Raw genomic sequence first — 22,442 nt, forward strand, 5'->3', positions numbered from 1 at the left:
GCTCTGCCCTACTCGATCGTTGCTGAGCTGAACAGAAATAGCATCAGCGAGCGAGGTGTCCTGGCTGAGAAAGGCAGCCCTCTTGAGCACCGCACCGGAGCGGGGAGAATAAAGCAGAGCAGCTGCTCATCGGGAGTTAACTGCGGTCTGTAAGGCGCCCTGCTCAGCGCCGCGTTTTTTGCAGCAGACCGACGATTTCCGCCTGCGCTTTATCTGGAAGCTGGATCAGAGCGAGCTGCCTACAAAAAAGCAACAATAAAAAAGACGATAAAACGGGTGACGGCGCAAAGGGTTTTTTAAAGCCACGCAGGTTCAGGGCTAACACAGCAACGAGACCGCCTTTCAGATCCCGAAAGCGGCCACCGCTCCAAAAAGAGGCGTTTACTCCGCTTCCCATCACACGGCCGTGAATCACCCCGGCACACGGGGCTGCTCCCTGCCTGACAACTGCGCCACTAGCGGCCGCCCAACTTACCCCAGCCCCTCGGTGGGTGGGTGGGAACCGCCTGAGCTGGGCGGGGTTTTGCGCGGCCTCCGGGCTCTGCTTCTCCTCGGGAGCCCCGCCCGGCTTTTCCTCGGCTCCCGGGCCCTGTGTTAGCCGCTTTCCCTTCGCTCCGCAGAGCCATGCGGTTCCCTGCCGGCGCCGTGCTGCTCCTGGGGCTCCTCGGGACGCTGCACGATGGCGACGCGGCAGGTGAGTGCGGTGTCGGGGGGGCTGCGGGTTGTAAGCGGCTGTTTTACCCCCCCTCCCGCCCTCCCCGCGTGACTGTGTTGCGGGGTTGTGGTGCAGGGTGATGGGTTTGGTGTAGAGGTACAAGAAGGCAGCGTGAGGATTTACATAAGAAAGGGAACAGGCTTCCTTGCCTGTTAGTTCTGGCTTTTCGACACCTTGCTAATCGCAGACCACAAGCCGTCCCTTTAAAACCGAGAGCTTGGGACTCGGGTCCTGGAGTGGGTTGTTGGCTGTGCTGCTGCGATCTGACTTTATTGAGCGTGGTCTTCTTTTTGTAATTCCCTTGTGCTTGTGCGTGGGACTGAAGTGGGCCTCCAGAGCTAAGTGCTCTGTAATGATTGCGTTTTTTGAAGACTCAGATGGTTACTTGTTAACGCTTTTCCTGCTCGGAGATAAGCAACCAGCCTCTGATAGCAGGGCTGATACAAGCCTGTTTCAGGTTTTCTTTACATTCAAATTAACGTCTAACGAAGCTTAATTCTCCAGAAGGAGATATCTGCCCGTGGGATATGTTGCAGCGCTTCAGGGCACTATTTGGAATCAATCCCAAGTGTGCAAGCCTTCCTTCCCTTGTCTCATGCCTCTATCTTCGGGTGCTTCGTACAGCCACAGAAAACTCATGCTTGGTGCTTGATAGCATTGGGCAGCTTTGAGAATGAAGTCTCAGACAAGCAGTATGTCTCCCACACTTGATTTAAAATGTTTTTTGTTGCTGTTTGTTTTCTAACTGTGTGTATGAACGCAGAACTGAAGTGAGACAGCAGCTGCTTTGTCTTGAAGGAGCCTGTTGCTGCTTCTCCTTGCAGAACTAAGAGTGGAGAAGAACATTTTCCTCGTGGAAAGTTAATGAGCTGTGTAATTTGTGTGCCAAGACCTAGCTGATTATTAGATCCTTCAAATGGGGGCACCTACTTAATGGTTCACTGATTTGAAATTGTCCTCTGTGGCTATTCAGTCCTGAATACACAGGTTTGCAGGGGTGATTTCTGCTGTCTCCTAATACTAAAAGACCCCACTGCAGTTTTAAAGTACAGATGAGTAAAACCTCTTCATAATGGGCTGTATTGCCTTTCTGGGGTTCTCATGGGCTTCAGTTCTTCAAACTTAATGCGTATTGCTTATTAAGTGTAGAAGTTATGTTTAAAACACTTAGGGAGCTCCACCTTCCTGAAATAGGAGTGCAACTTGCCTTGTTTGCTAATTCCAAACCAGTTTTTTTAGTGACGCAAAAACAAAAGTGAGTTTGTAGTGTAATTAGGTTTGAGCAGTGCCCTAAGGTAAAGTTTTAGGTGGATCAAGACCGTCCTTCGCTTAAGATACAGCTATGCTAAAATCATGCAGAATTCAAAGGAATTGAATGGTTGTTTCCCCCTCCAGCTTATCTGAATCTATTTAGTTTGTGCTAGATGTTTAGTCTGTGCAGAGACAGACTTGAAAATAAGAAGTTCCCACAAGGTTATTCTGATCTCTGAATGTATTGGACAGCTGTTCATTTGCACATCTGGGTAGTAATGCCTCCTTCTTTTACCATGCCACAAGATGCAACTGATACCCTAATCAGTAGTACCAGCAATATACTTAAAGCTGGAGCTTGTGTGTTTTGGCTGTAAATCAGTGGATTAGGAAATGAGAGCAGGTGATGCGAGTACTTTTCTCTCTCCTTTTTCAGACTGCATAAGACCTAATGAATTCTAGAACTTGGTATAGTCTTCTGGGATGGGAGTTCTGCAGCTCTGGTACTGTCTGCATTGAGCATCAGTTTGCTGAATCTCAATCACATGAGTTTAAAGTTTAGGAACTTTCAGGAATCTCCTTGTTTCTTTTGGTGGGAGTGCCTTTATTAGGGTTTGTGCTAGCGTGGGAAGTCTGAGGATTTTGATGTGCATCCAGGTATGTATGGCCCTAAAAGGTCCGATATAACATGACTGTTTAATAAAGATAGCAACATGCTCATTTTTTCCTACTCGTCATGTCTGCGTGTTGCTGTTCCTCCTGTACTGAAGGGCTCTTCTTGCCTCTGAAAACTCACATAAGGTAGCTTAGCATATCTGTAAGCTAGTTGAGACAGAGCTGAAATGTATTTTCTTACTAGAGTCAAGTATACTGACTGAGCACAGCCTTGTAGGTGTAAAGGCCCTTTCTGCATAGGCAGTGATAATTTCTTCTATTAGTTTCTGAATGGGAATTGAACCATTGAGTGTCTCCGGGAACCTTATGTCTTTTGCTGTTTACTGGCAATGGGAGATGACTTGACTATTGGGATCAGAAGTGTGGTTTATGTACTGAATGAACTGAGGGCTTGCTGCTGAAACAGCAGAATGGAAATGATTCAAGTTGGCTGTTGCTTGCTGGAGAAACTGCGCATCGTAGGGGAAGGAGAATAAACGTCAAGGCTCTGAGAGCTCAATTTTTGGAGTTAGGAGTAAGGAGCTGCTATCTGTATAGAGCTTTGGAAGGCTGAGCTACTTTGCTGTCTATGCTGGCCTTGCTCTTCAGGTGGGAGAAGAAATGCAATGTGGGATGACAGAGCAGAGTTTTCTATCTCTGTTCCTGTCTTAGTACTGGTGGTACTAATATACTGAATGCATACTGAGCACTCCAACTTAGCTTCGCTCTTTCACAGTTTCAGTAATGCTGGCTTCCTATATGTTTTCATTTGACTACTTCTGTAATATTGAGGATTCTCCTATCTTAGTAAAAATCATTCTGATGCACAGTACCTTCAGATTTCTTCATCCTTTTGTAGAGAGGAGGATATAGCTTGCTATTTACCTGGCATTGTCTGATCTTCACTATTTGAAAGAAGGAAAGCAAGGAGGGGGGGAGGGGGGAAGAAGCTGGGTTCTTTTTGAGCTGCCTGGGTCTTGTTGGGTGAAATACTTCACTTCTGTGATAGAGTGTGACCATGGTAGTCCTGCATGGTGTGCTGTGCTGTGTGAGATCAAGCTTGCCAAAAGAAGTTTGTATGCTGTGGCCAGTGCTATCTGTTCATGGAGTTGGCAGTGTCTGTCCTTCAAAACAGATACTTTGCCAACACTGAATGTACAAATTACACTGAGCACAGGCAATTTATTGGCTGTCTGAAAACATAATAGTGATGGGCCTGATGAATTGTGAGTATGTTGGTCTGTCTTTCTTGCCACACTTCTGTCTGCTTAGGAGCCCCACCAGTGTCTTCATCAGGTGATGAAAATGGAGAAAGCAGGAAGGTTTTAGGCATTGTAGTTTAGCAGTGTAACAATTCTTCCAGCAAATGGCTTAAAAGGTTGTGCTGCTCTGCAGTGCTTGTAAATTCTCCTTAGTGATCTTTCAAGCCTGACTAGAAGTGCAGTTCAAGGAGCTTGTAGACAACCATCTGAAAAGCACTAGCTTCATAGATGTAGCCATTCTTGTTCTTAACTTTGCATCTATACTCTTCTGTCCAGACTTTGGTTTAAAGTATGTCACATGCACTGTGTAGGAGCAGTTATGCAAACAGTAATGTGATGTATAATGCCATGCCTTAGTTTACCACACTAATTAAATTTGAGAGAGTGCCTCTGACATTTAGAGTCTCATGATCATGTTGAGGTAGTGGCTGCATGTTTTGCCGGCAAGTCTGACCTTATATATGCAGTGGCTTCAGGGTGTAAGAACAGAGTGGAGGTGTGAAACAAGACAGAGCAAAGCTGTTTTTCCCCTTATTGTATAGAGAAGATGTACATGGTTTCAGTTTTTCTTTCCTTAAAATAACATTGTGGAGCGAACATCCTGCAGTTCAGGAAGCCACTTCTAAAGTTCAGGGAAGTTTTCCTCTGTTCTAAGCTTTCACTGCGAGTTTGAGTGCATAGCAAATCAGCATAGCATTTAGAGTACTTTTCTCTAGCATTTGTATGTAGTTGCATTTCTGGTATAACTTCAGGTCTTTGGAGGACAGAGATTTTTGTAGAAAGGACAAGTATACGAATGCTGCTTGGAAGACTCAAATTAAAAAATACTCAGAATGCTTGAAAACTTTTCTACTTTATCAGAAACTAAAGAAAAGTGTTTTTTGTCATATTGTCATATCGATCTTTCTCCTGGATGGTTTGCAAGGAGTTTGTTGGTTATCTGGTATTGGTAATCATCAACCTTGGGTGAGCATAGGGTTGAAGTTAGTAAGGTGAAATGAGTTATTTTTCCTGCTTTTCCCCAGCTGTGAGAATGGAAGATGCGTAAGGGTAGGTCACCTCTTTTTGCATATTAGAAGGCCAATAAACCTGCCAAAGAGGGGAGAATGAAGACCAACAGGAAAGAATTAAAAGGGGCATGGAGTAAAGAGTTTAGAATGAGAAGTCTCATGTTTTAGAAAGGGAAACACCTACCCCATTGAGTGTCTATGGGATGTTCATACTCCAATAAAAACAGAGTAACACGTCAGTATCAACCTTTCATACTAGGAGAGGCAACTTTGCAGAAGTAGTGTATTTGTTTTTAAGCTTGGGAAGTTTTAGATCAGCTGGATTTGTTTGTGCCCATGCAGGGGAATTCTTATGAAGCATCAGAACACAATGCTCAAAGGCATTGTTCATGCTACAAGCCTATTGTCTCTACTTTCTGACAAAAGAGAATCTCATGGATTTCATACAGCTGCGTCTCTTCCCTCTCCTGAGATTCCGTGTTTCCCAAGAGCACAGCACAGGGAGAAAGCAAGCTTTCTTGCAAGACTTGAACAACAAGCCAAAGCTGATTCTCAGAGAGCCTTAAATTCTAGGTCATGTGTTTCTCTCTAAATTGAAATGACAGCAGATGATGGAGCCATGTTCATCCTAGGAAAAAAAACTATATTGATTGTGTCTAGGAAAAAATAATGAAACTAGATACAGAAATTAGGATACAACAGTCCTAATAATTGAGTAGTTTGTAAACATGTGAAATAATGAAAGTGGTTAAGTATGTAAGCAACAACTTTGATGCTGTTGTAGAACTTGATGCAATTCCCATCACTGGGAAATTTGCCTGAGAAGTCTAGCAGATAACATGCATGTTAGCTGGCTCATATGAGCACACTCCTGTGTCTTCAGAAGAGCAAGTAGTTCTCAGTAACTTATTTATTGAAGGGCTCTTGATTTCACTGGTTGGTCATCTGCAACTGCTGTTTGTTGCTGATGAGCTCAGCTGTACAGAAGGTAGACTGAGCTCCTGGCAAGAAGACATATCCAAGAAGGTTGAGGAGTCTCCTTCTATGGAGATATTGAAGACCCATCTGGATGCTACCTCTGTGACCTATTGTAGGCTACCTGCTTTAGCAGGGGGCTTGGATTCGATCTCTTGAGGTCCCTTCCAGCCCCTACAATTCTGTAATTCTGCAATGTCCCATATGTTTAGATGAGAGCTAGGCTACATGGCAGTTTTCCTAGCTGTATCCTATCTTGTAGGTCTAACTTTGCGTATAGCAGCCTCTGAAGCCTGAATTTACTGTGTGAACTTAGCATAAAATGTCTTGCTGCGTTCCCAGTGGATAAATGCTGGGCCAGCTCCCCTCCCCATTCCTACCTCCTCAATAACTACTTATTTGTGTGAATGAGAAAACAAGTTATTTTCCCTGTTTTTTTCTTTTTCTTTTTTTTTTTTTTTTTGTAATGCAGGTCTTCTTGAACTCTCCTTGGGGAAATTCAGAAATGTGCTACTTAATCAGACCAATCCAGTGGAAGCAGTCATCAGGAACATTGCAAGCAATGTGACAGTCATTGTTTTTCAAGTACATGCACAGCAGAATGATGTGGTGATATCATTTGATAAGGTATGGGAAGAGTGTCATTTCAGTTTTTGATTCCTAGTTTTCTTTCCCTAAAGGAGAAGAAGGAGTTGGCTATCTTACATGTAGGATAAAGAATTGAAGCTATTTAACTACTACATAAGAGCCATGCAGTTAATGTGCTTTTAGGGTTTCTGAATCTAGAATAATACTTTCTCATGCTCCTGTGTCATGACAGCTATTTTAGAGTACTGAACAGCAAAGGGATTTCATAATTGTCTTAAACTTTTTGGTTTTTTTAATGTTCTTTATTCTTGGTGGGAGTGGTGCTTCTGATACATGACTGCTGACCACTCTCCACCAACATGTCCCAGTAAAAACAGAGTCATGACAAGCATTTGCCAGATGCCTTGTTACATTAAACACGTTCATTTTTTGGTGTATAGCTGTCCACTGTTCATGTTGTTTGCATATAGCTACTGTAGGTATGGTGTCACGTTATCACTGTTGCCCCTCCCAAATTAATTCTTGTTTGGTGGCATATGGAGAAATTCTTTCACAATACTCCAGTGAAGGCTGCTACATCTAGCTGGCAATACAGGCATTCTTACTGCTATACACTAGGCTCATTTTTGTCCCATCGTTTTTGGGATGCAATCTAAAATACTGAGATATATATATATATATATATGTGTCTCAAGTACCGTATATATATATATATATGGTACTTTGAGGCAATTAGTGATATTTGAGCACAATATAAACTAACCTGGAGATACTATGTAGCAACATAACAGCTGCTGTCCAGTTCCTGTATTCCATCAGTGTATTTCAAATGAGAATATATTGTGTGCCAAAACTACACTGGGAAGCTTATAAGATGAATAACCTGTAACATAAGTCACCCAGCTTAGTCGTCTTTGCCCTGTTAAAATGCCCAGGATTCCAGAGTCATAGGTTCATAGGTTCATTAGGTTGGAAAGGACCTACAAGATCATCTAGTCCAACCATCCTCCTATCACCATCCCTACCCACTAAACCACTAAATCAAATCCCTTAGCACCTTATCTAAACGCTTCTTGAACAGCGCTAGGGACGGTGCCTCAACCACCTCCCTAGGCAGGCCATTCCGGTGCCTGACCACTCTTTCAGAGAAAAAATGTTTCCTCAGGTCTAATCTAAATCTTCTCCGGCGCAACTTGTGGCCATTCCCTCTTGTCCTGTCGTTATTTATCAGGGAGAAGAGGCCCACCCCCTCCTCACCACAACCCCCCTTCAGGAAGTGGTAGAGTGCAATAAGGTTTCCTCTGAGCCTCCTCTTCTCCAGACTAAACACTCCCAGCTCCCTCAGCCGCTCCTCATAAGACTTGTGCTCCAGACCCCTCACCAGTTTTGTTGCCCTTCTCTGAACACGCTCCAGGGCCTCAATGTCCTTCTTGTAGTGAGGGGCCCAAAACTGAACACAGTACTCGAGGTGCGGCCGTACCAGAGCTGAGTACAGGGGGATGATCACCTCCCTGCTCCTGCTGGCTACACTATTTCTAATACAGGCCAGGATGCTGTTGGCCTTCTTGGCCACCTGGGCACACTGCCGGCTCATGTTGAGCCGAGCATCAACCAACACCCCCAGGTCCTTTTCCTCTCTACATTCTTCAAGCCATTCTGCCCCAAGCCTATAGCATTGCATGGGGTTATTGTGGCCAAAGTGCAGGACCCGGCACTTGGTCTTATTGAACCTCATCCCATTGAGCTCAGCCCAGCTGTTCAGCCTATCCAAATCCCTCTGAAGGGCCTCCCTACCCTCAGGCAGATTGATGCATCTTCCCAACTTGGTGTCATCTGCAAACTTACTGAGGGTACATTCAATTCCCTCGTCTAGGTCATCAATAAAGATATTAAACAAGATGGGCCCCAAAACTGACCCTTGGGGGACACCACTCGTAACAGGACGCCAGCTGGACTTAACTCCATTAACCACTACCCGCTGGGCACGGCCCTCCAGCCAGTTCTTCACCCAGAGAAGAGTGAACCTGTCCACGCCACGGGCTGCCAGTTTCACAAGAGTCGAAGCATTACTGCTGTACTTATTCAGTCTTTGATTACCAGCCATAGAGCTTTCTGCTGTGTCTGTTCATATGTCAGATCAGACTCTAGTTGCATGCCTGGGGTTTACCAGGCCAAGGGTAGTACCACATAAACATGGTTGAGCTGCTTTTAGGGCTGGCCTGCTTCTGAAGGTATGAAACTGAGCCATACCTTAAGCCTGCCAGGTGTAAAGTGCCTCCCTTATAGTGTTGCTGTGGCTAGCTCTTGAGGTCTTGGACAAAAGGTGTTTTCCATGCTGAGGAAGATTTGGCTGCATGTCAAATCCTAGTTGTTCCAGCCATGCATGATGCAGTTGTTGCATTCTGATCTTTCCTCGAGGCTCTTGGTTCTGCAGGGAGTGGTGATGGTGGGGGTTAGACCAGTGGTTGTCTGGCATGGCTCATGTTAAAGCCAGCTGTTATAAAGCAGACTCCATTTTGGTGGAGATAGTGAGGTGTTTTGGCACTCTAGTTCTGAGGATGCTCACTGGTTCCTTTACAGCTTTTTGTGAGAGATATTCTGATCCCTTTATACCTTTACTAATCACTCAGTACCTGTACAGTAGAAGACTTAACTAGCTAGAAATCTCTGCAATTTGCCTGTGATGTTGCTTCTTCAATAGTCTCAGTCTTTCAGGTTTTGGGGGATTTTTTTGAGCCTGAACTGGCCAATGTGTGGTGTTGAAGGCTGCTTTTTTTTTTTTCCCAGCTCTGAGCTACTGTTAGCTAGCTGGATGCCTCATCTGTGGCACCTGGCACTGAAATGTGTGCCCTACAGGTCTGTGGCAGGAATGTGATTCCTGTCTAACTGTTAAAATATGAAATAATGTGTTTCTGTCCAGAATCCGTCTACAAACAACTCAGGAACTGGAGTAGACAGAGGACTGATTTCCATCCTTCGACCTCAGCAGACTGTGTGTACGTGGTACCTTCGGTCTCTGGATGCTAACCAGGTGCTAAGCACAGCTATCTCTATTCCCTATACGGAGAAAGGTATGTTGCCCTTTTTCTCTGCTTTACTACAAGGAAACTGTGGAATGAAGTGTTGCCTTTTCAGAGCTGGTATTCTTGCATGGTACAAGCACATGGTGGAGATGGTACAAACCTCTTGGGGCTGTCAAAGCTTGTTTTCACTACTGAGTTATGATTTGTGTATAAGATGTGATGTATGGTCTTGTCATGACCTCAGCCTCAGAGTAGAAGAATGCTGTGCATGTGTGTCAGGATTTGTTTTAGTGATTGCAGTGACTTTACTTGTATTGTCTGCAGGACTGGAGCCTAAAAATTCCGGGTACTCAGCCTCATTCCGTGCCTGCAAGCGCATGCATTGCTGAGGTCTGAAACTTTTTTCATATTGCATAAGGAAGAAATAACTACTACAGCTATTTTCTTGTTTTGTTTTGTTTTCCAGATCCTATACCTGGAGGCTGCAATCTGGAATTTGATTTGGAAGTGGATCCCAACATTTATCTAGATTACACATTGGTTTATGTACGCATCAAGTTTGCCCCTGGGAATTTGGGATATATGAGGTGTGTAGTTAAAAATAAATAAAAATGAATGGGAGCTTCAGTGCTCTGACCAGACCCTATGTTGGGGTTTCCTTACCCGGTATTTGACTAGTGTGATAATACAAGATTTAATGGAAAGGTTGAACATCTAACTACTGGTAGAAATATTGTTTGCTGCAACTAGTAATGTAAAAAGTGAGTGAGGAAAAGAAAGAGGGGGAATAGGTAACATAAGAACTGGAAGTTGCATTTCGTGGGAGAGATTATGCGTATGAGGGCTTGTGCCAAGCATGTTGCTGACATCTTTTTAATTGTAGAGGAGCAGACCCACCATCCTGTGATTCAGGGACGGGTCAGAACTCCAGATGGCGGCTGCGCTATGATGTGTACCAGTACTTCTTACCAGAGAACAATCTTTCTGAGATGGTGCTCATGAGCCACATACGGAAGATGTCTGACGTGCAAAGTGTCAAAGCTAATGGTGTTAAAGTAAGTCTGAAGCCTCTGTCTGTGAGGCGTTTGGCAATGTACTGTATGATTTTTTTTTCTGTCCCTGTTCTTCTCTTCCTTGAATTGAACTGGACTAGAAGCTGACCCCAGTTCAGAGGGACATAAAGAGAGCAGATATGGTAGAGCAAACACTTGTGGCATGTTTACCTGCTCCCAGCAAAGAGATTGGAAGGGACAGAGGGTGAGAATGCCAGTGGCCATGACCTATCTGGCCTGGCTGGGGAATAGAATGGCAGCCTCTGTGCTTCATGCGGCAGATTTGGGCTAGAAGACTGCTAGAAAAAATTGGACTATGCCCTCAACTGGGGAGGATCAAAACATGGGTAGGAAAATGTAATGTGCTTTCAGAAAGCACTGCTTTATGTTGAGGGAAGCAGAGTCAATCCTGTGAGCCCTTAGCACTTCAGTTAGTAATACCTGAGAGGGTTCAGAATAGCAGAGCTCCTGTTTCAGTCCTTGCTGGTCTTCTTTGTGCTGCTGAGTATGGCTTTAGCTGTGTGGGTACATCACCGTGGCATTAGAAATAGTGACAAGCAGGTCTTTGCGATTAAAAATGTTCTTTACTGTTCCAGATGCTTACAGTGACAAGTGATGATAAGACAGATGTGTACTTTTCCTCACTCCCTGGGCAAGGTGTGATCTACAATGTCATAGTATGGGATCCTCTTTGGAATACTTCTGCTGCATACATACCTGTGCACACATATGCCTGCAGCTTTGCTGATCTTGTGGATAACTGCTCTTCTCTTAGTAAGTTGGGACTTGTTGGAGCACAATTCAAGCTTGTGTCTCAACATGTAGATATGTATATACTCTTAGTATACTTTTGCTACTTGGAGTCTACTTCTTGACTGAGTAGAAATGCAAGAATTATAGAAATTAGTCTGTGGAGAACTATTAGTGATTGGTGGTCTCCCTCTAGCTTTTTCCATTTGAACTGAGTAAGTAGATTTAAGTTACTTTGTGGGTGGTGCTTGTGAAACTAAGCTGATGAAGCATGGTCTGGATTACAGTCCAGCTCTAATTCTTGAACTGTGCTGGTGCTAATAGCAATCAATAACTTTCAAGTATTTTGAAATAGGATAGCCACCTGAAAGCAAGCTTGAATATAATGCCAGCAAAAGAAATCTGATTACAGAGTCATACTACTTTCTATGAGGTTATGTAGTTATAGAATGTGTGCAAGAAGAGCAAACTGAAGGAACAAGAATAATGATAGAATATAGTTCATAAAGCAAGAGTTGTCCTCATTTGCCTAATTATTACACAGCTGACTTGCCAAATTTGGTGTCTTGTGACCTTATAAGAAACATTATCTGGGTTTAACTTTAATTTAGAAAACTAGAGAAATGTAGCCTAAATATCAGTAAGAATTATTTCTAGGAGGCAGAGGTGAGCTATACTGGGAATGCTTATGGTTTTTTCTGTAGCACGAAAAGTAGATTTATTGTAGATAAAGATGAATGCTGCAAAGATAAAGGCTAACAGCTGTATCACTGACTATTTTAAAGCCAAGTAGAGAATTTTCAGAAAAAGCTGTAGTAGCAGTACTGCAAACAGCAAGCTAAAACTGCCTGACTAATGGTTACAGAAACTTCAGTCTCTTGAATAAGGTGGAATCTTTTGACTGCAGCTTAGACTGAAGCTACTTAAGTATTTTGTTGCAGATGTTTAAGATATTTGTTATGTTGCTGACAGGCTAAGTGATGACACTTTCTATTAGTGTCAATATTGGGACTACTAGAAGAGAATGCTTTAGTAACACTTTCTCTTTGTAGGCAAACTCTCTACCAAAATATTCTTCACTGCTCTTGCTGTTCTTGGTCTCTTCACTTGCTTTTTTGGACACAGATTCTGGAAAACAGGTATGGAGTGTTTTTTCTTCTCATAACTCTCCTTGGAATTTCCTAAGTGTAACTTGTTGTGACTTAAAACTGTAGTGTTATGTAATTGCTACCAAGTGATTCTTATCAATTAGGTCCACAGCTTTACTTTAACAGAGTCAGATCTCTTGAGTGAAAACAAGAAATTTCTCGGTATTCCCAGAACAGGAACCCATAACCAGGGTGCGTGCTGAGGAGTGAAAATGTAAATGCTTTTTTTTTTTTAAGCTTATTTGAAGTACTTTGAAGCACCCCTTTTCAGAACAAAGTGTTGGCTGTCTCTTTGTGCTTAGCAGCTGGTGAGCTGAGATCACCCTTCACAGTTGTAGAACAGAGAGATCTGAAGATGTACTGTAGTAGACTTGGTATCATGTGGAGTTAGTGTACTAAATCCCTTTTCTCTTACTTCTAGACTTATTCTTCATGGGATTCATATTCATGGGATTCTTCTTCTTTGTATTCATCACTAGGGTAACTGGCCTCGGTTATGATGGTGAGTAGGTGTCAAGATACCCTGTCCTCTTCCCAAAACATTATTGCTATGGATCTCTTAAGTTGTGCTTGCAGCTGGCTAGCCTTGGGGAAGATAAAAAATAAAAGTAAAAAATAGCGAGTACTTGACCTGAGCTCTAATTACCCTAACAGCTGAATATACAACAAAGTAATTATTGTTTTCAACCTTAAACAGTAAAGTGGAAATTAACAGTTGCAACCGTGAAGGATGAATTTACGTATCTATCCAAGGGAGGAGGTGCAGATTTAGGAATTAGCTGGAATTTGTGGTGTGCTTCCTTCCTGCCTCTTCTGTAATGGGTAGACCTCAGTTTCAGATCAGATTCTATCTGTAAAATGCAATAAGTAGTTGCAACCTGTCTGCTGGACTGGCAAGAATTGGTTCCTTTATATGAGGTAGGATGTAACAAAAACAGTTGCTTTTCTGGTAGTGTATGTCTAGTGCAACATAACTCAAGATATTCTTGTACATAGTAGCAACACTTTCATTACAGTCCTGTGTCACTCTTTCAGTAGCATACCCTCAATTATGGACTAGTTAATGATCAAGTATGCAAGTAAAGCTGTTGAATACGTTATTGCAATAACTGAAGTTTTCAGGATGTTGCCACAGTTCTTAGTTTAGAATTTCCTGTTTTATTTTTCAGTACGTCTTATTTTGACAGCAGTAGCTGGGATTATTGGAGGGATACTTCTGGTTGCAAGCTGGTGGAGATTTGGCTCTGTCCTACTCTCAATGTTGATTATTGGACTTGTGCTGGGATTTCTCTTCTCATCAATGGTCTTCTTTACTCCACTAGGTATGTACTGAAATATTCTGCTTTGAAGTACTATTGAGTGATATGTCCCTTCTAAATTTCAGAGATTGCAAGGCTTTAAAACAGATGCCCCTGTCTGGTGCATCTTAGTGTGATTTTTCTTTAATCTTTTTCTTCCTGGTTTTGGAAGGATTAGAGGTGTCCCTGGAGCTTTCTTTCAGGCATGCTGCAATTAAGGCTACTTGGGGAATCAGTACTGGTGGGAAAAAGAAACTGCTTACTTCCTACCCAAGCTACTTGCATCTCAGTAGTCTAATACCATCTCTGCTCCAGACAAGCATTTGAGGGCTGTCTTGTTCTCTGATCCAGAGCAAATTACAGTAGAAAATCTGTGGTCTGACTCTGAGGCTTCAGGCATGAAGGCATGGTGGATTAAGAGGAGCTCTTGCTGTTACCTTTACCATACTGCAGTGCAGTGCTCTGGCAGCACTTTACTGTGAGACTCAAACTTGTATTTGCAACTGAACTGACATCACGGGCATCTTTAGAATTACTTCATTAAGAGGAGCAACAGGTGTGTAACAGGAAAGCAAGAAAGGCTGCTGAGCTGAAATTCCTCAGGGCCATCAAGGCATCAGCTGCACTGCTTTCTTCACTATACCTTTAAATCTCAAATGCATTCCTTTCCAGCTTTCCTACTTTAGTCTCCTGGTGGGGCAGTTTTTCCTTTCTGTTTTACTCACTCTGTGATTGTGTAATAATCCATGCATTCCCTCGTTGCTCTTTACTAGAGTAAAAATAGCGAGTGAATTAAGAGTCAGCTAGTCTCTTCAGTAGACAGGCCTTTGAAAGCAGGGAAAGCAAATTAGTGTTTAATTGTTATTCTTCCTAGAGCCAGAAGAGTTTCTCACTATATATCATGGGGGTTGCACTTGTACCAGGTCCTATAGTAAAACCTATGTAGATACAGGTTTATGAACTATAAAACTATATAGGCAATAAATGGCTTCTTATTACATGGAAGTACTCTGCTGCTTTTCACTCTTATCAGATGAGTAGCCTAAACTTCACTGAAAAACCTATTTGATGAACAAGATCTGCTTCCCAGTTCAGGACCTGTGCTAAACTGGAACTATCTTTCTGTTCTGAGTAACAGTACTACTGTACACTTTAACTGGCATTTGAGCTCAAAAGCTAACCTTTCCCACATTGTACTCCAGGTATTTCTAAAATTTCTGAACGTACAGAATCCTTACCACTACAACCACTTAGGGAAAGAAGTGACTGTTTTACTAATGCTAGGAAACTACTTGTTGAGTATGGTGTCTTTGCAGGAGACTATAGGGTGTTCCGTGATGATGTTGTGTTCTGGGTGACCTTTTCTGCTGTGGCCTTGATGATTCCTGTGCTTTTTGTTGGCTGTCCAAGAATTGTAAGTAATCTGCTCTTTCTCCTTGGGAGGAGGAGGGAAAAGGGTTTCAGACTACTATCCAAAATGCAGTCCTGTGGAATGTGTGGAATATCTAACATGGCTTCATGAAGATCAGCATGGGATCAGCTCTGAGGAGTTCCTATTCATTGCTACTTATAGAAAATGGTCCATAAGTGAAGGAAAGGTTTTTTTGCAGCAGCATTGCACACAACAACTAGTAATGCTTTTATTGGCCTATCTCTGCTGTCTTAGTAGGATGCTTGGATAACTGGGTGTGTGCAGCCAAATTCTTTTGGTAGAACTGATAAAATGCTGCATTAAAGAGGTGGGGGTGTACAGTGTTGGTCTGTTTCCTGAAGCTTTGTTTTTCTTTCCCCTCCCAGCTGAACATACTGGCCTGTGGAATAGTAGGCTCTTACTCAGTGGTCCTGGCTATTGCATGTTACGTGTACACAAGTCTTGCTTACATTGCCTTAGACTTGCTCAGAAGGCTCCTCAATGATTACTTTAGCAGAGCTTACACCAATGTACCTTTTCAAACAAATGGTGAGTGCTGTTCTTATACTGCCTTTAAAAAAATAAGTTGGAAATACTTATTTGAGCACTGCATCTTTGCCTTTGTAAACAGTAAGTGTTGCAGGGATGGGAAGATAACTTTATGGTGTGAGATTTTAACAGCCAAATGATGAATTTCAGTCCTCCAAAAGTAACACTGAGCTGACTGAGACATGAAGCTTCCAGCAGATGTTGCATGACAAGGCACTTACTCAAGGTGCTTTTCAGGCTTGGACTGCTATGTCTGTAGAGTAGCAGTGTAAAGAGCAATGAAGGAACATGCTTGTTCTTGCCTTTGCGTGATTATTCTCTCTGCCCAAGGGGATGCAGAGGCAGTGTGTCATTCCTTCCTGTTTCCAAACTTGTCAGTGTTCGTGCTTGGGAATCATAGAATAGTTTGGGTTGGAAGGGACCTTAAAGGTCATCTAGTTGTGACTCCCCCTGCTGTGAGTAGACCAGGTTCCCCAATGCCCTATTTATCCTAGTCTTGAACAGTTGCACAAACTTTACACTTCCTTTCAAGTTTTATGAGAATCAGTGTGGTTTTGTTTTTGTTTTCCTCTTTTAGACTTTATTGTCTTGGCAGTGTGGATAATGCTAGCCCTTACTGGAGTAACTGTGCAGCTTCGCCGAGAGAGAAGTGAAGTGCCCTTCCCACCACACCCTTACCTCACCTGGAAACGGGAAAGGGAGCGCAGAAGCACAAATGTCTTAGATCCCAGCCATCATATCCCTCCCCTAAGAGAGAGAATCCACAGCAAGCTGCTACAGATTAAAGAGCTTTTTCAGAAGGAGCAGCCAGCTGGGGAAAGAACTCCATTGCTTCTGTAACCAGCTCAATAGCTGGTGGGAACAGAGAGGAAGAATCTAAGAATGGCAAGATAAGTTATCACCAGCAAACCAGCCAGTGGTGCAGGCTTCTATCAATGTCAGCTTGTCCTGTGTTACTAAGAGGAGGCTGTTCCTTCAACTTGAAGGAAAAATTATGTCTCATCCACTACATGCTGTTTTGTGACATTCCTCAATGGCCTGCTCAGACTGCTGTAATATGCATATGTCTGGCTGCAGAGATCTCATGTTAAGGATCAAGTACAGGTATTTGTCTTGTAGTGAGCTAGTTTCATGTTCAGGTATGTGAAGTGTGAAACAGACCTTAGAAAGCAACCTGTACAACATTGGTTCTTCTCCCACGATGTGAAAATTGCTGCCAAAATACTGCGTGACTTGCTCTCGGAGGTGAGCAGTCTGCCGTCTTGCAAGAGAAGAAAGACAAGTGTCATACGCAGAAGGAGTTCTAGCAGAAAGTGAAGTATCATCTTCTAATAGGTACAAAATGTGTGGCTGCAGACACGGTTGCATCCAAGAGGTATTACTGAACTTTGCAAGCTAGATTAAGTGACTTGAATTTAAACTGCACTGAATTAACTGTTGTAAGTGTGCACACTGGGGCTCAGGAAGTGGAGCTGATCTGAGATGAGACTTTCTCCCTCTTTTGCTTGTTTCTGTAGCAGGCTGGTCATCTGGTCTTTGTACAGGTGACTGCTAAGAGAACGAAGTGGCTTGCTTCTTTGTTTGCTTTCTGGATAGCCTGTGACTTGCTTTGTCTCTGGTATCATCTTTTTTTGATGAGGTGCTGCCAAAGAGAGTAACTGGAATAAGCACTTTATGGCCAATGTCAGTCTTTCTGGGAATTAGTTGAAACACTAACTGTTATTATTTTTATTTTTTTTCTTTAATCAATAGATCTTCTAATTTTTGCCTATGAGAGTGAGAACAGCACACTGCAGGCAAAATACTGACCAAGATTCTTGCTGACTCTGTGTTTCTTACTGACTTTGTTTGCATTTGCCTGAAGTAGAATGCAGTGTAAAACAGATAAAGGACCACTCATGTGTTCAATGGAAAGTTGCATCTTGTTTGGTGGCTTTATTCACTTCTTTAAATAAAACAAGCAGACATTTTCAAAATGCAAACTGGAGCATTGTGGGTTTGGCTCGCATTAGTGAACAATCTGACCTGAGGCTGTCCTTGGGTTTTACTGCCTGCCCCCTGCCCAGTCCTGATCTTTATTTTCAGTGTTTACACTGTGGTCTGTCTTAGATTAAATAGTGATGAAAGTAATGTATTACATTGATTCTTGATACAGGTTTTGGTGACTCTTACTGATTATTTTTTTTAACTTTTTAATTTCTCCTTCCTATCTTTATACCTTTAGCACGGGCAGCAAAGTACATAGTCCTCCCCAACTGGAGGTGAATGGCTGTTCTGCTGTTTGAATGGAACCACTGCTAGTGAATAACTTGTTGGTAAAACTTCAATTCTCAGCCACAACTTTAAATTCTAGGCAGTAAGAGTGTCAGAAACAACTCTCTAACGAAGGTGGCATTACTACTCTATCCGAGAACTTCCAAGTAAGTTTAAACATCCTAGCAATAGAAAGGAATCAATGACTTCAAAGTAACTCAATTTTGCAGCTGCTTCTCAGCTTTTAAGGAGTGAAACTTTGTAGCATGGCATAGCCTCTGAGGTGACTGAGCTTATTAGAGGTTTATAGATGAATCCCATGACTGCTTGGAGCTGCTAAGTTTCCCTCAAACAGCTGAGCAAGGCTGAGATCTTAGAATGTAGCAGGATCCTGACTGCTGTTCTGTGTGGCGGATGGGGGTAAATGCGGAGCTCTTTCCTTGGTCTCTGATGGACTGATGTTCACTGACTGCCCTTACTGCACTGATACTGAGCTTGCCTGTGTATCTGACTAAGTAGCAAACACTTATTTGGTATACAAATGCTCTTAAAGATGTTTACCTTGTTTGTTTTTTTTTAACTGTTGTGACTAGCATTCTGAAAGAAACAATTTGAACTCTAATTTTCTATATCTTTTTATAATAAAGATTTTTTTGGAAGTAATATTGTGACTGAGGGGATGTCTTGGTGCTGAATTCAACGTCACTTCTACAGTCACAAATGCTGAAGCACACTGTAGTGGTTGGTTCTTCTGGAATTCTAGACCCTCAAAGGATGTGGTAGGAGAAGCCAAGTTGGCCTGTCATAAGCACTGACTGCAGTTGAAGTGACACTGAGGTCCAGGCTGAGACATTCTATATGATTGCAGGACCTGAAGAGGTATCTGTAGCTTCATTGGACAACGTTCTTAAGGACAAAAGACCGTGTGTCAAGCTCTTGACTGGAAAGTAGTCTGCAAGATCCTGTAGGAAGACTGAGGCTGAGCAGGCTTGGAGCTTTTGAGATCCTGAACTGGAGATGGTCTTTTTTTTCCAGTTAAAGATTGTGCATGGCTTATTTTCCTGTTCCATAAGCCATAGTGACTGTTGTCAGAATATACTAACTGATTCACTGGAGTACTTGGGGGAGATTGGGGGGGAATTTTTAAGGCTCTTGTGTACTGTTTGTGGCAGCTGCAAGAGGAGAGACTGCATTTTTGTACTGTGCAAGTACAGAAAACTACTCATTGCAGCATCTCTCACTGGAAGCACTAACCTTGCAGTTGTGCTAGCTTAAACTGATCTTTCTTTGGAAGTTCTAGGTGCTGAAACCTCTGTAAAACTAGGTGTATTGATTGTAAGCTGGAGCCTCCTGGGTTATGATGATCTGCCTCTCTCTGCCTTAGAGAACCCACCTGCTGCCACTGCTTTGGCGTGTTTCTGCAGTCCTTGCTGCACTGCAACAATGCTGTGACGATTACATCACAGTCCTTGCTGCTCCTGCAGCTATTCTAGGTCTGAAACACATGCAGAACTGCCTTAAAGATGAAGGACAAACTTTCTTCTTCTCCTTGCTTTGCCAGTGATGAAATGAGCTGTGGCACAGCCAGACACAAGAACACTGATCTTTTTTTCAAGGAAAAAGTTTCTGTTGTCCTTGTCTCTTCCTTTCTTGTCTTAAAAGCAGAAACCCAGGCTGATTCCCATATTTCATGGAGCATAACATATATAGGGCAGCTTGCTTGCCTGCCTGCCTGCCTCCCTAGGTCTTCAGAAAGTTTATCTTGAACTAAGACCAAGCTGTGCTTTCCAAAGGTGTACCATGCTTTGATGTTTGGAACAGATGGTGACAGATCATGAGAAGGGGCACGCGATATAAGTATGTAAGTTGCATCATCATCCCTGCAGTTGTATCCTGTGTAAGCAGCTTTCCTCACTGGGAAGAGTGGTTCACCTGTATCTTCCAATCCGATGGTGTGTGCTGCTACTGCTTAGTAAGAAAAAAGTGTACTGGTTACTGTTCTTACATCCTCTCAAACAGGTGTTAGAAATACGTTACATACAGTGGATTATAAAGCACTTGAAGCTCTTCTAGGGGTGTAGGTGTTAGTTGTGGTGTAAACCTCACAACAAAGATTTGAGAAAACATCTGCCTTGGTTAACATTTTGCCCTCTGTGGGCAGGAGGCTTGTTGTTTTCAGTTAGGAGCTATGAACTGCTTGTGACTAGCAGGTAGGTGGCAGTCTTGAAACTGCTCACACTTCCAGCAGGGCCTGGTTGTGAAGCTTTGCCGGCACCACTGTCCTCTGGTAGCATTGGATTTGGGTAGGAGAAAAGTGGCACTTTGTGAGCTGCTTGTTTAGTAGTGCTGTGCATTGCAGAGTGAGGAAGGGGATGCTTGGCCTCTGCTGTGGCCTCTCTTGTGTTTGATGTGAGATCTGGTCTGTGCTGCTGCTCTGAAGTCAAGCTGCATTGACACCTCCCACTTCTTTGATAAGCAGACTCTGGTATGTCAGTGTTCATTAGAAGCAACAGCTCAAGGTAATGTTTTTGTTTCACAGAATCACAGAACTGTAGGGGTTGGAAGGGACCTCTAGAGATCATCCATTCCAACCCCCTGCCACAGCAGCTCCCTAGCCCAGGTTGCACAGGTAGGCATCCAGGCGGGTCCTGAATGTCTCCAGAGAAGGAGACTCCACCACCTCTCTGTGCAGCTGTGCCACTGCTCCGTCACTGCACTGGGAAGAAGTTCCCATGCACATTTGTGTAGAACTTCCTATGCTTCAGTTTGTGGCCATTTCCTCTTGTCCTGTTGCCACACACTGCTGAGAAGAGTCCAACCTTGTCTCTTACAGAATCACTCTTCAAGCAATGCTTGTTAACAAAGGTACATTTCATCCTGGCTCTTGTCTATGAGCAGGTAGCTAAGGGCAGATAGCAGCTTCCTGCTAGAGTATACAAGGCACCACATTCTGTTGCATACTGGGAGAAGACAACTTCAAAACAGCAATAATTTGGCTTGTTTGGGGAGAGGGATGAAGCTGTGTACAACTTACCTACCTGCTGCAATGCTGGGTCCTCACAAGTCTGACTTGTCAAAAGAAAAATAAACAACAAAACCTGCTCTGTCCAATTGTTCCAGGCTACCCACGCTCTCTTCTGGTGTACAGCCAATCATTTAATGTGCTCACAAAGAGCTGGATTCATTGATCCTAAAAGCCTGGGGAAAAGAAGTAATGTCCAGGAAGTGTCAAAGCCCAGATGGTACAAATCATAGGAAGCAGCTGCTGTGTGCCTAGACAGTAATTTGAGAACTGTATAAAATTCATTTAAAAATTGCTTGCTGTATTTATTCCTGAGCATATGATCAGAGAACGGAGGACACAGATCAGCCTGCATTCACTGGTGCTGGAAGTTCAAACTTGCAACTGAATCTTCAAAATGACACGCAGTGGTTTTGCACTGGTACGACGGCCTTCCTCAGATGTTTCCAGGGTTCTTCCAGTGGTGGGAGCACTGTGGAGAAGCTGCTTCTTTCATCTTTTTTTTTTTTTTAAGAATGGTGGGATGAACCCCTAGGGCAATGGAGACATACTGTGGTTGTAGTTCTGTTCATTTCCCTTACGGCAACGTTCTCCAGCTTAACTCTGAGAAGTGCTGTTGTTTCCTTCTCAAGCCTGGAATTATGATACGTTTCTCTTGGTCACTCAGAGCAGTGGCTTACAGTTTCCTTTTTTTAGGTGTCAGTTGAGTTTTCCTTGGCTACGGGAGTTAATGGTGGTTTCCTGTACAGAAATGTGTCTACGCTGACTGCTTGCCAGGTTCTGATGCTGCAAGTGTTCAGGCACATGACAGCCTTTGGATGCCTACAGATGAACACATTTCAAATCTAGAAATCATTTATTAAACCAGGAAAAGTGTTTTTAAGGAGTAATACGCTTACTAAACCAAAAACTTACCAGGCCAATGTGAATCTTATTTAGGATACCTACAAAGGGATTTCAGTAAACACGATTATGTATGGAGACAGTGACTGTAGCTCTGCAATTCTGTGTAATCTTCTAATTCCATGCCAATGTTAAAAAGACAAAAGCTGTTTAAGGATTTATTGTACAGTGTGGCCTGCCTTCAAGCTGCCCTTTTGTTTTCACCTTGGTCTAATAGCTCCAATGCTTATTTATGACTTAGCTTGACATCTCTTGCCTGCCTTCAACAAGCAATTTGATATTGAAAGCAAGTTTCTCTTCTGAGCAAGAAAGCCGAGCAAACATCACACTTCTAACTTGTGAACCTAATCCACCGCTGTTACCATTTACACATCAGAGAAACAGAGCCCGAGACTGAGTGAAGTCGCAGTGACTCATTTAATCTTGTACCAAAAAATGTAACGGTCATGTTCTCAGCTGTAGCAACGTGTTGTGATACAAAATTCACAACTCTATGAGCTCCTTTTTTACTATTCTTTCTGCTTCTCTATATTTGCTTAATAAAAAAAAAAAAAAAAAAAGACAAGGAAGTATATGGA

The 22,442-nt window shown here is 43.0% G+C and overlaps 1 protein-coding gene across 1 annotated transcript; it reads left to right on the forward strand.

Annotated features, from left to right (window-relative positions):
• The first annotated feature begins 557 nt into the window (after positions 1-557).
• On the forward strand, positions 558-18,194 carry TM7SF3 (transmembrane 7 superfamily member 3). The gene is made up of 12 exons (XM_065742488.1): positions 558-694; positions 6,340-6,494; positions 9,376-9,526; positions 9,945-10,065; positions 10,362-10,533; positions 11,127-11,304; positions 12,333-12,419; positions 12,850-12,930; positions 13,598-13,750; positions 15,043-15,140; positions 15,524-15,686; positions 16,264-18,194. Exons 1-12 carry the CDS (start codon positions 625-627, stop codon positions 16,524-16,526), a joined length of 1,692 nt encoding a protein of 563 aa, XP_065598560.1. The 5' UTR covers positions 558-624; the 3' UTR covers positions 16,527-18,194.
• The last annotated feature ends 4,248 nt before the right edge of the window (positions 18,195-22,442 follow it).

The sequence above is a fragment of the Cyrtonyx montezumae genome, unplaced genomic scaffold (genome assembly GCF_038088225.1).
Source record: "Cyrtonyx montezumae isolate F1298 unplaced genomic scaffold, pur_monq_1.0 scaffold_3, whole genome shotgun sequence".
NCBI lineage: Eukaryota > Metazoa > Chordata > Aves > Galliformes > Odontophoridae > Cyrtonyx > Cyrtonyx montezumae.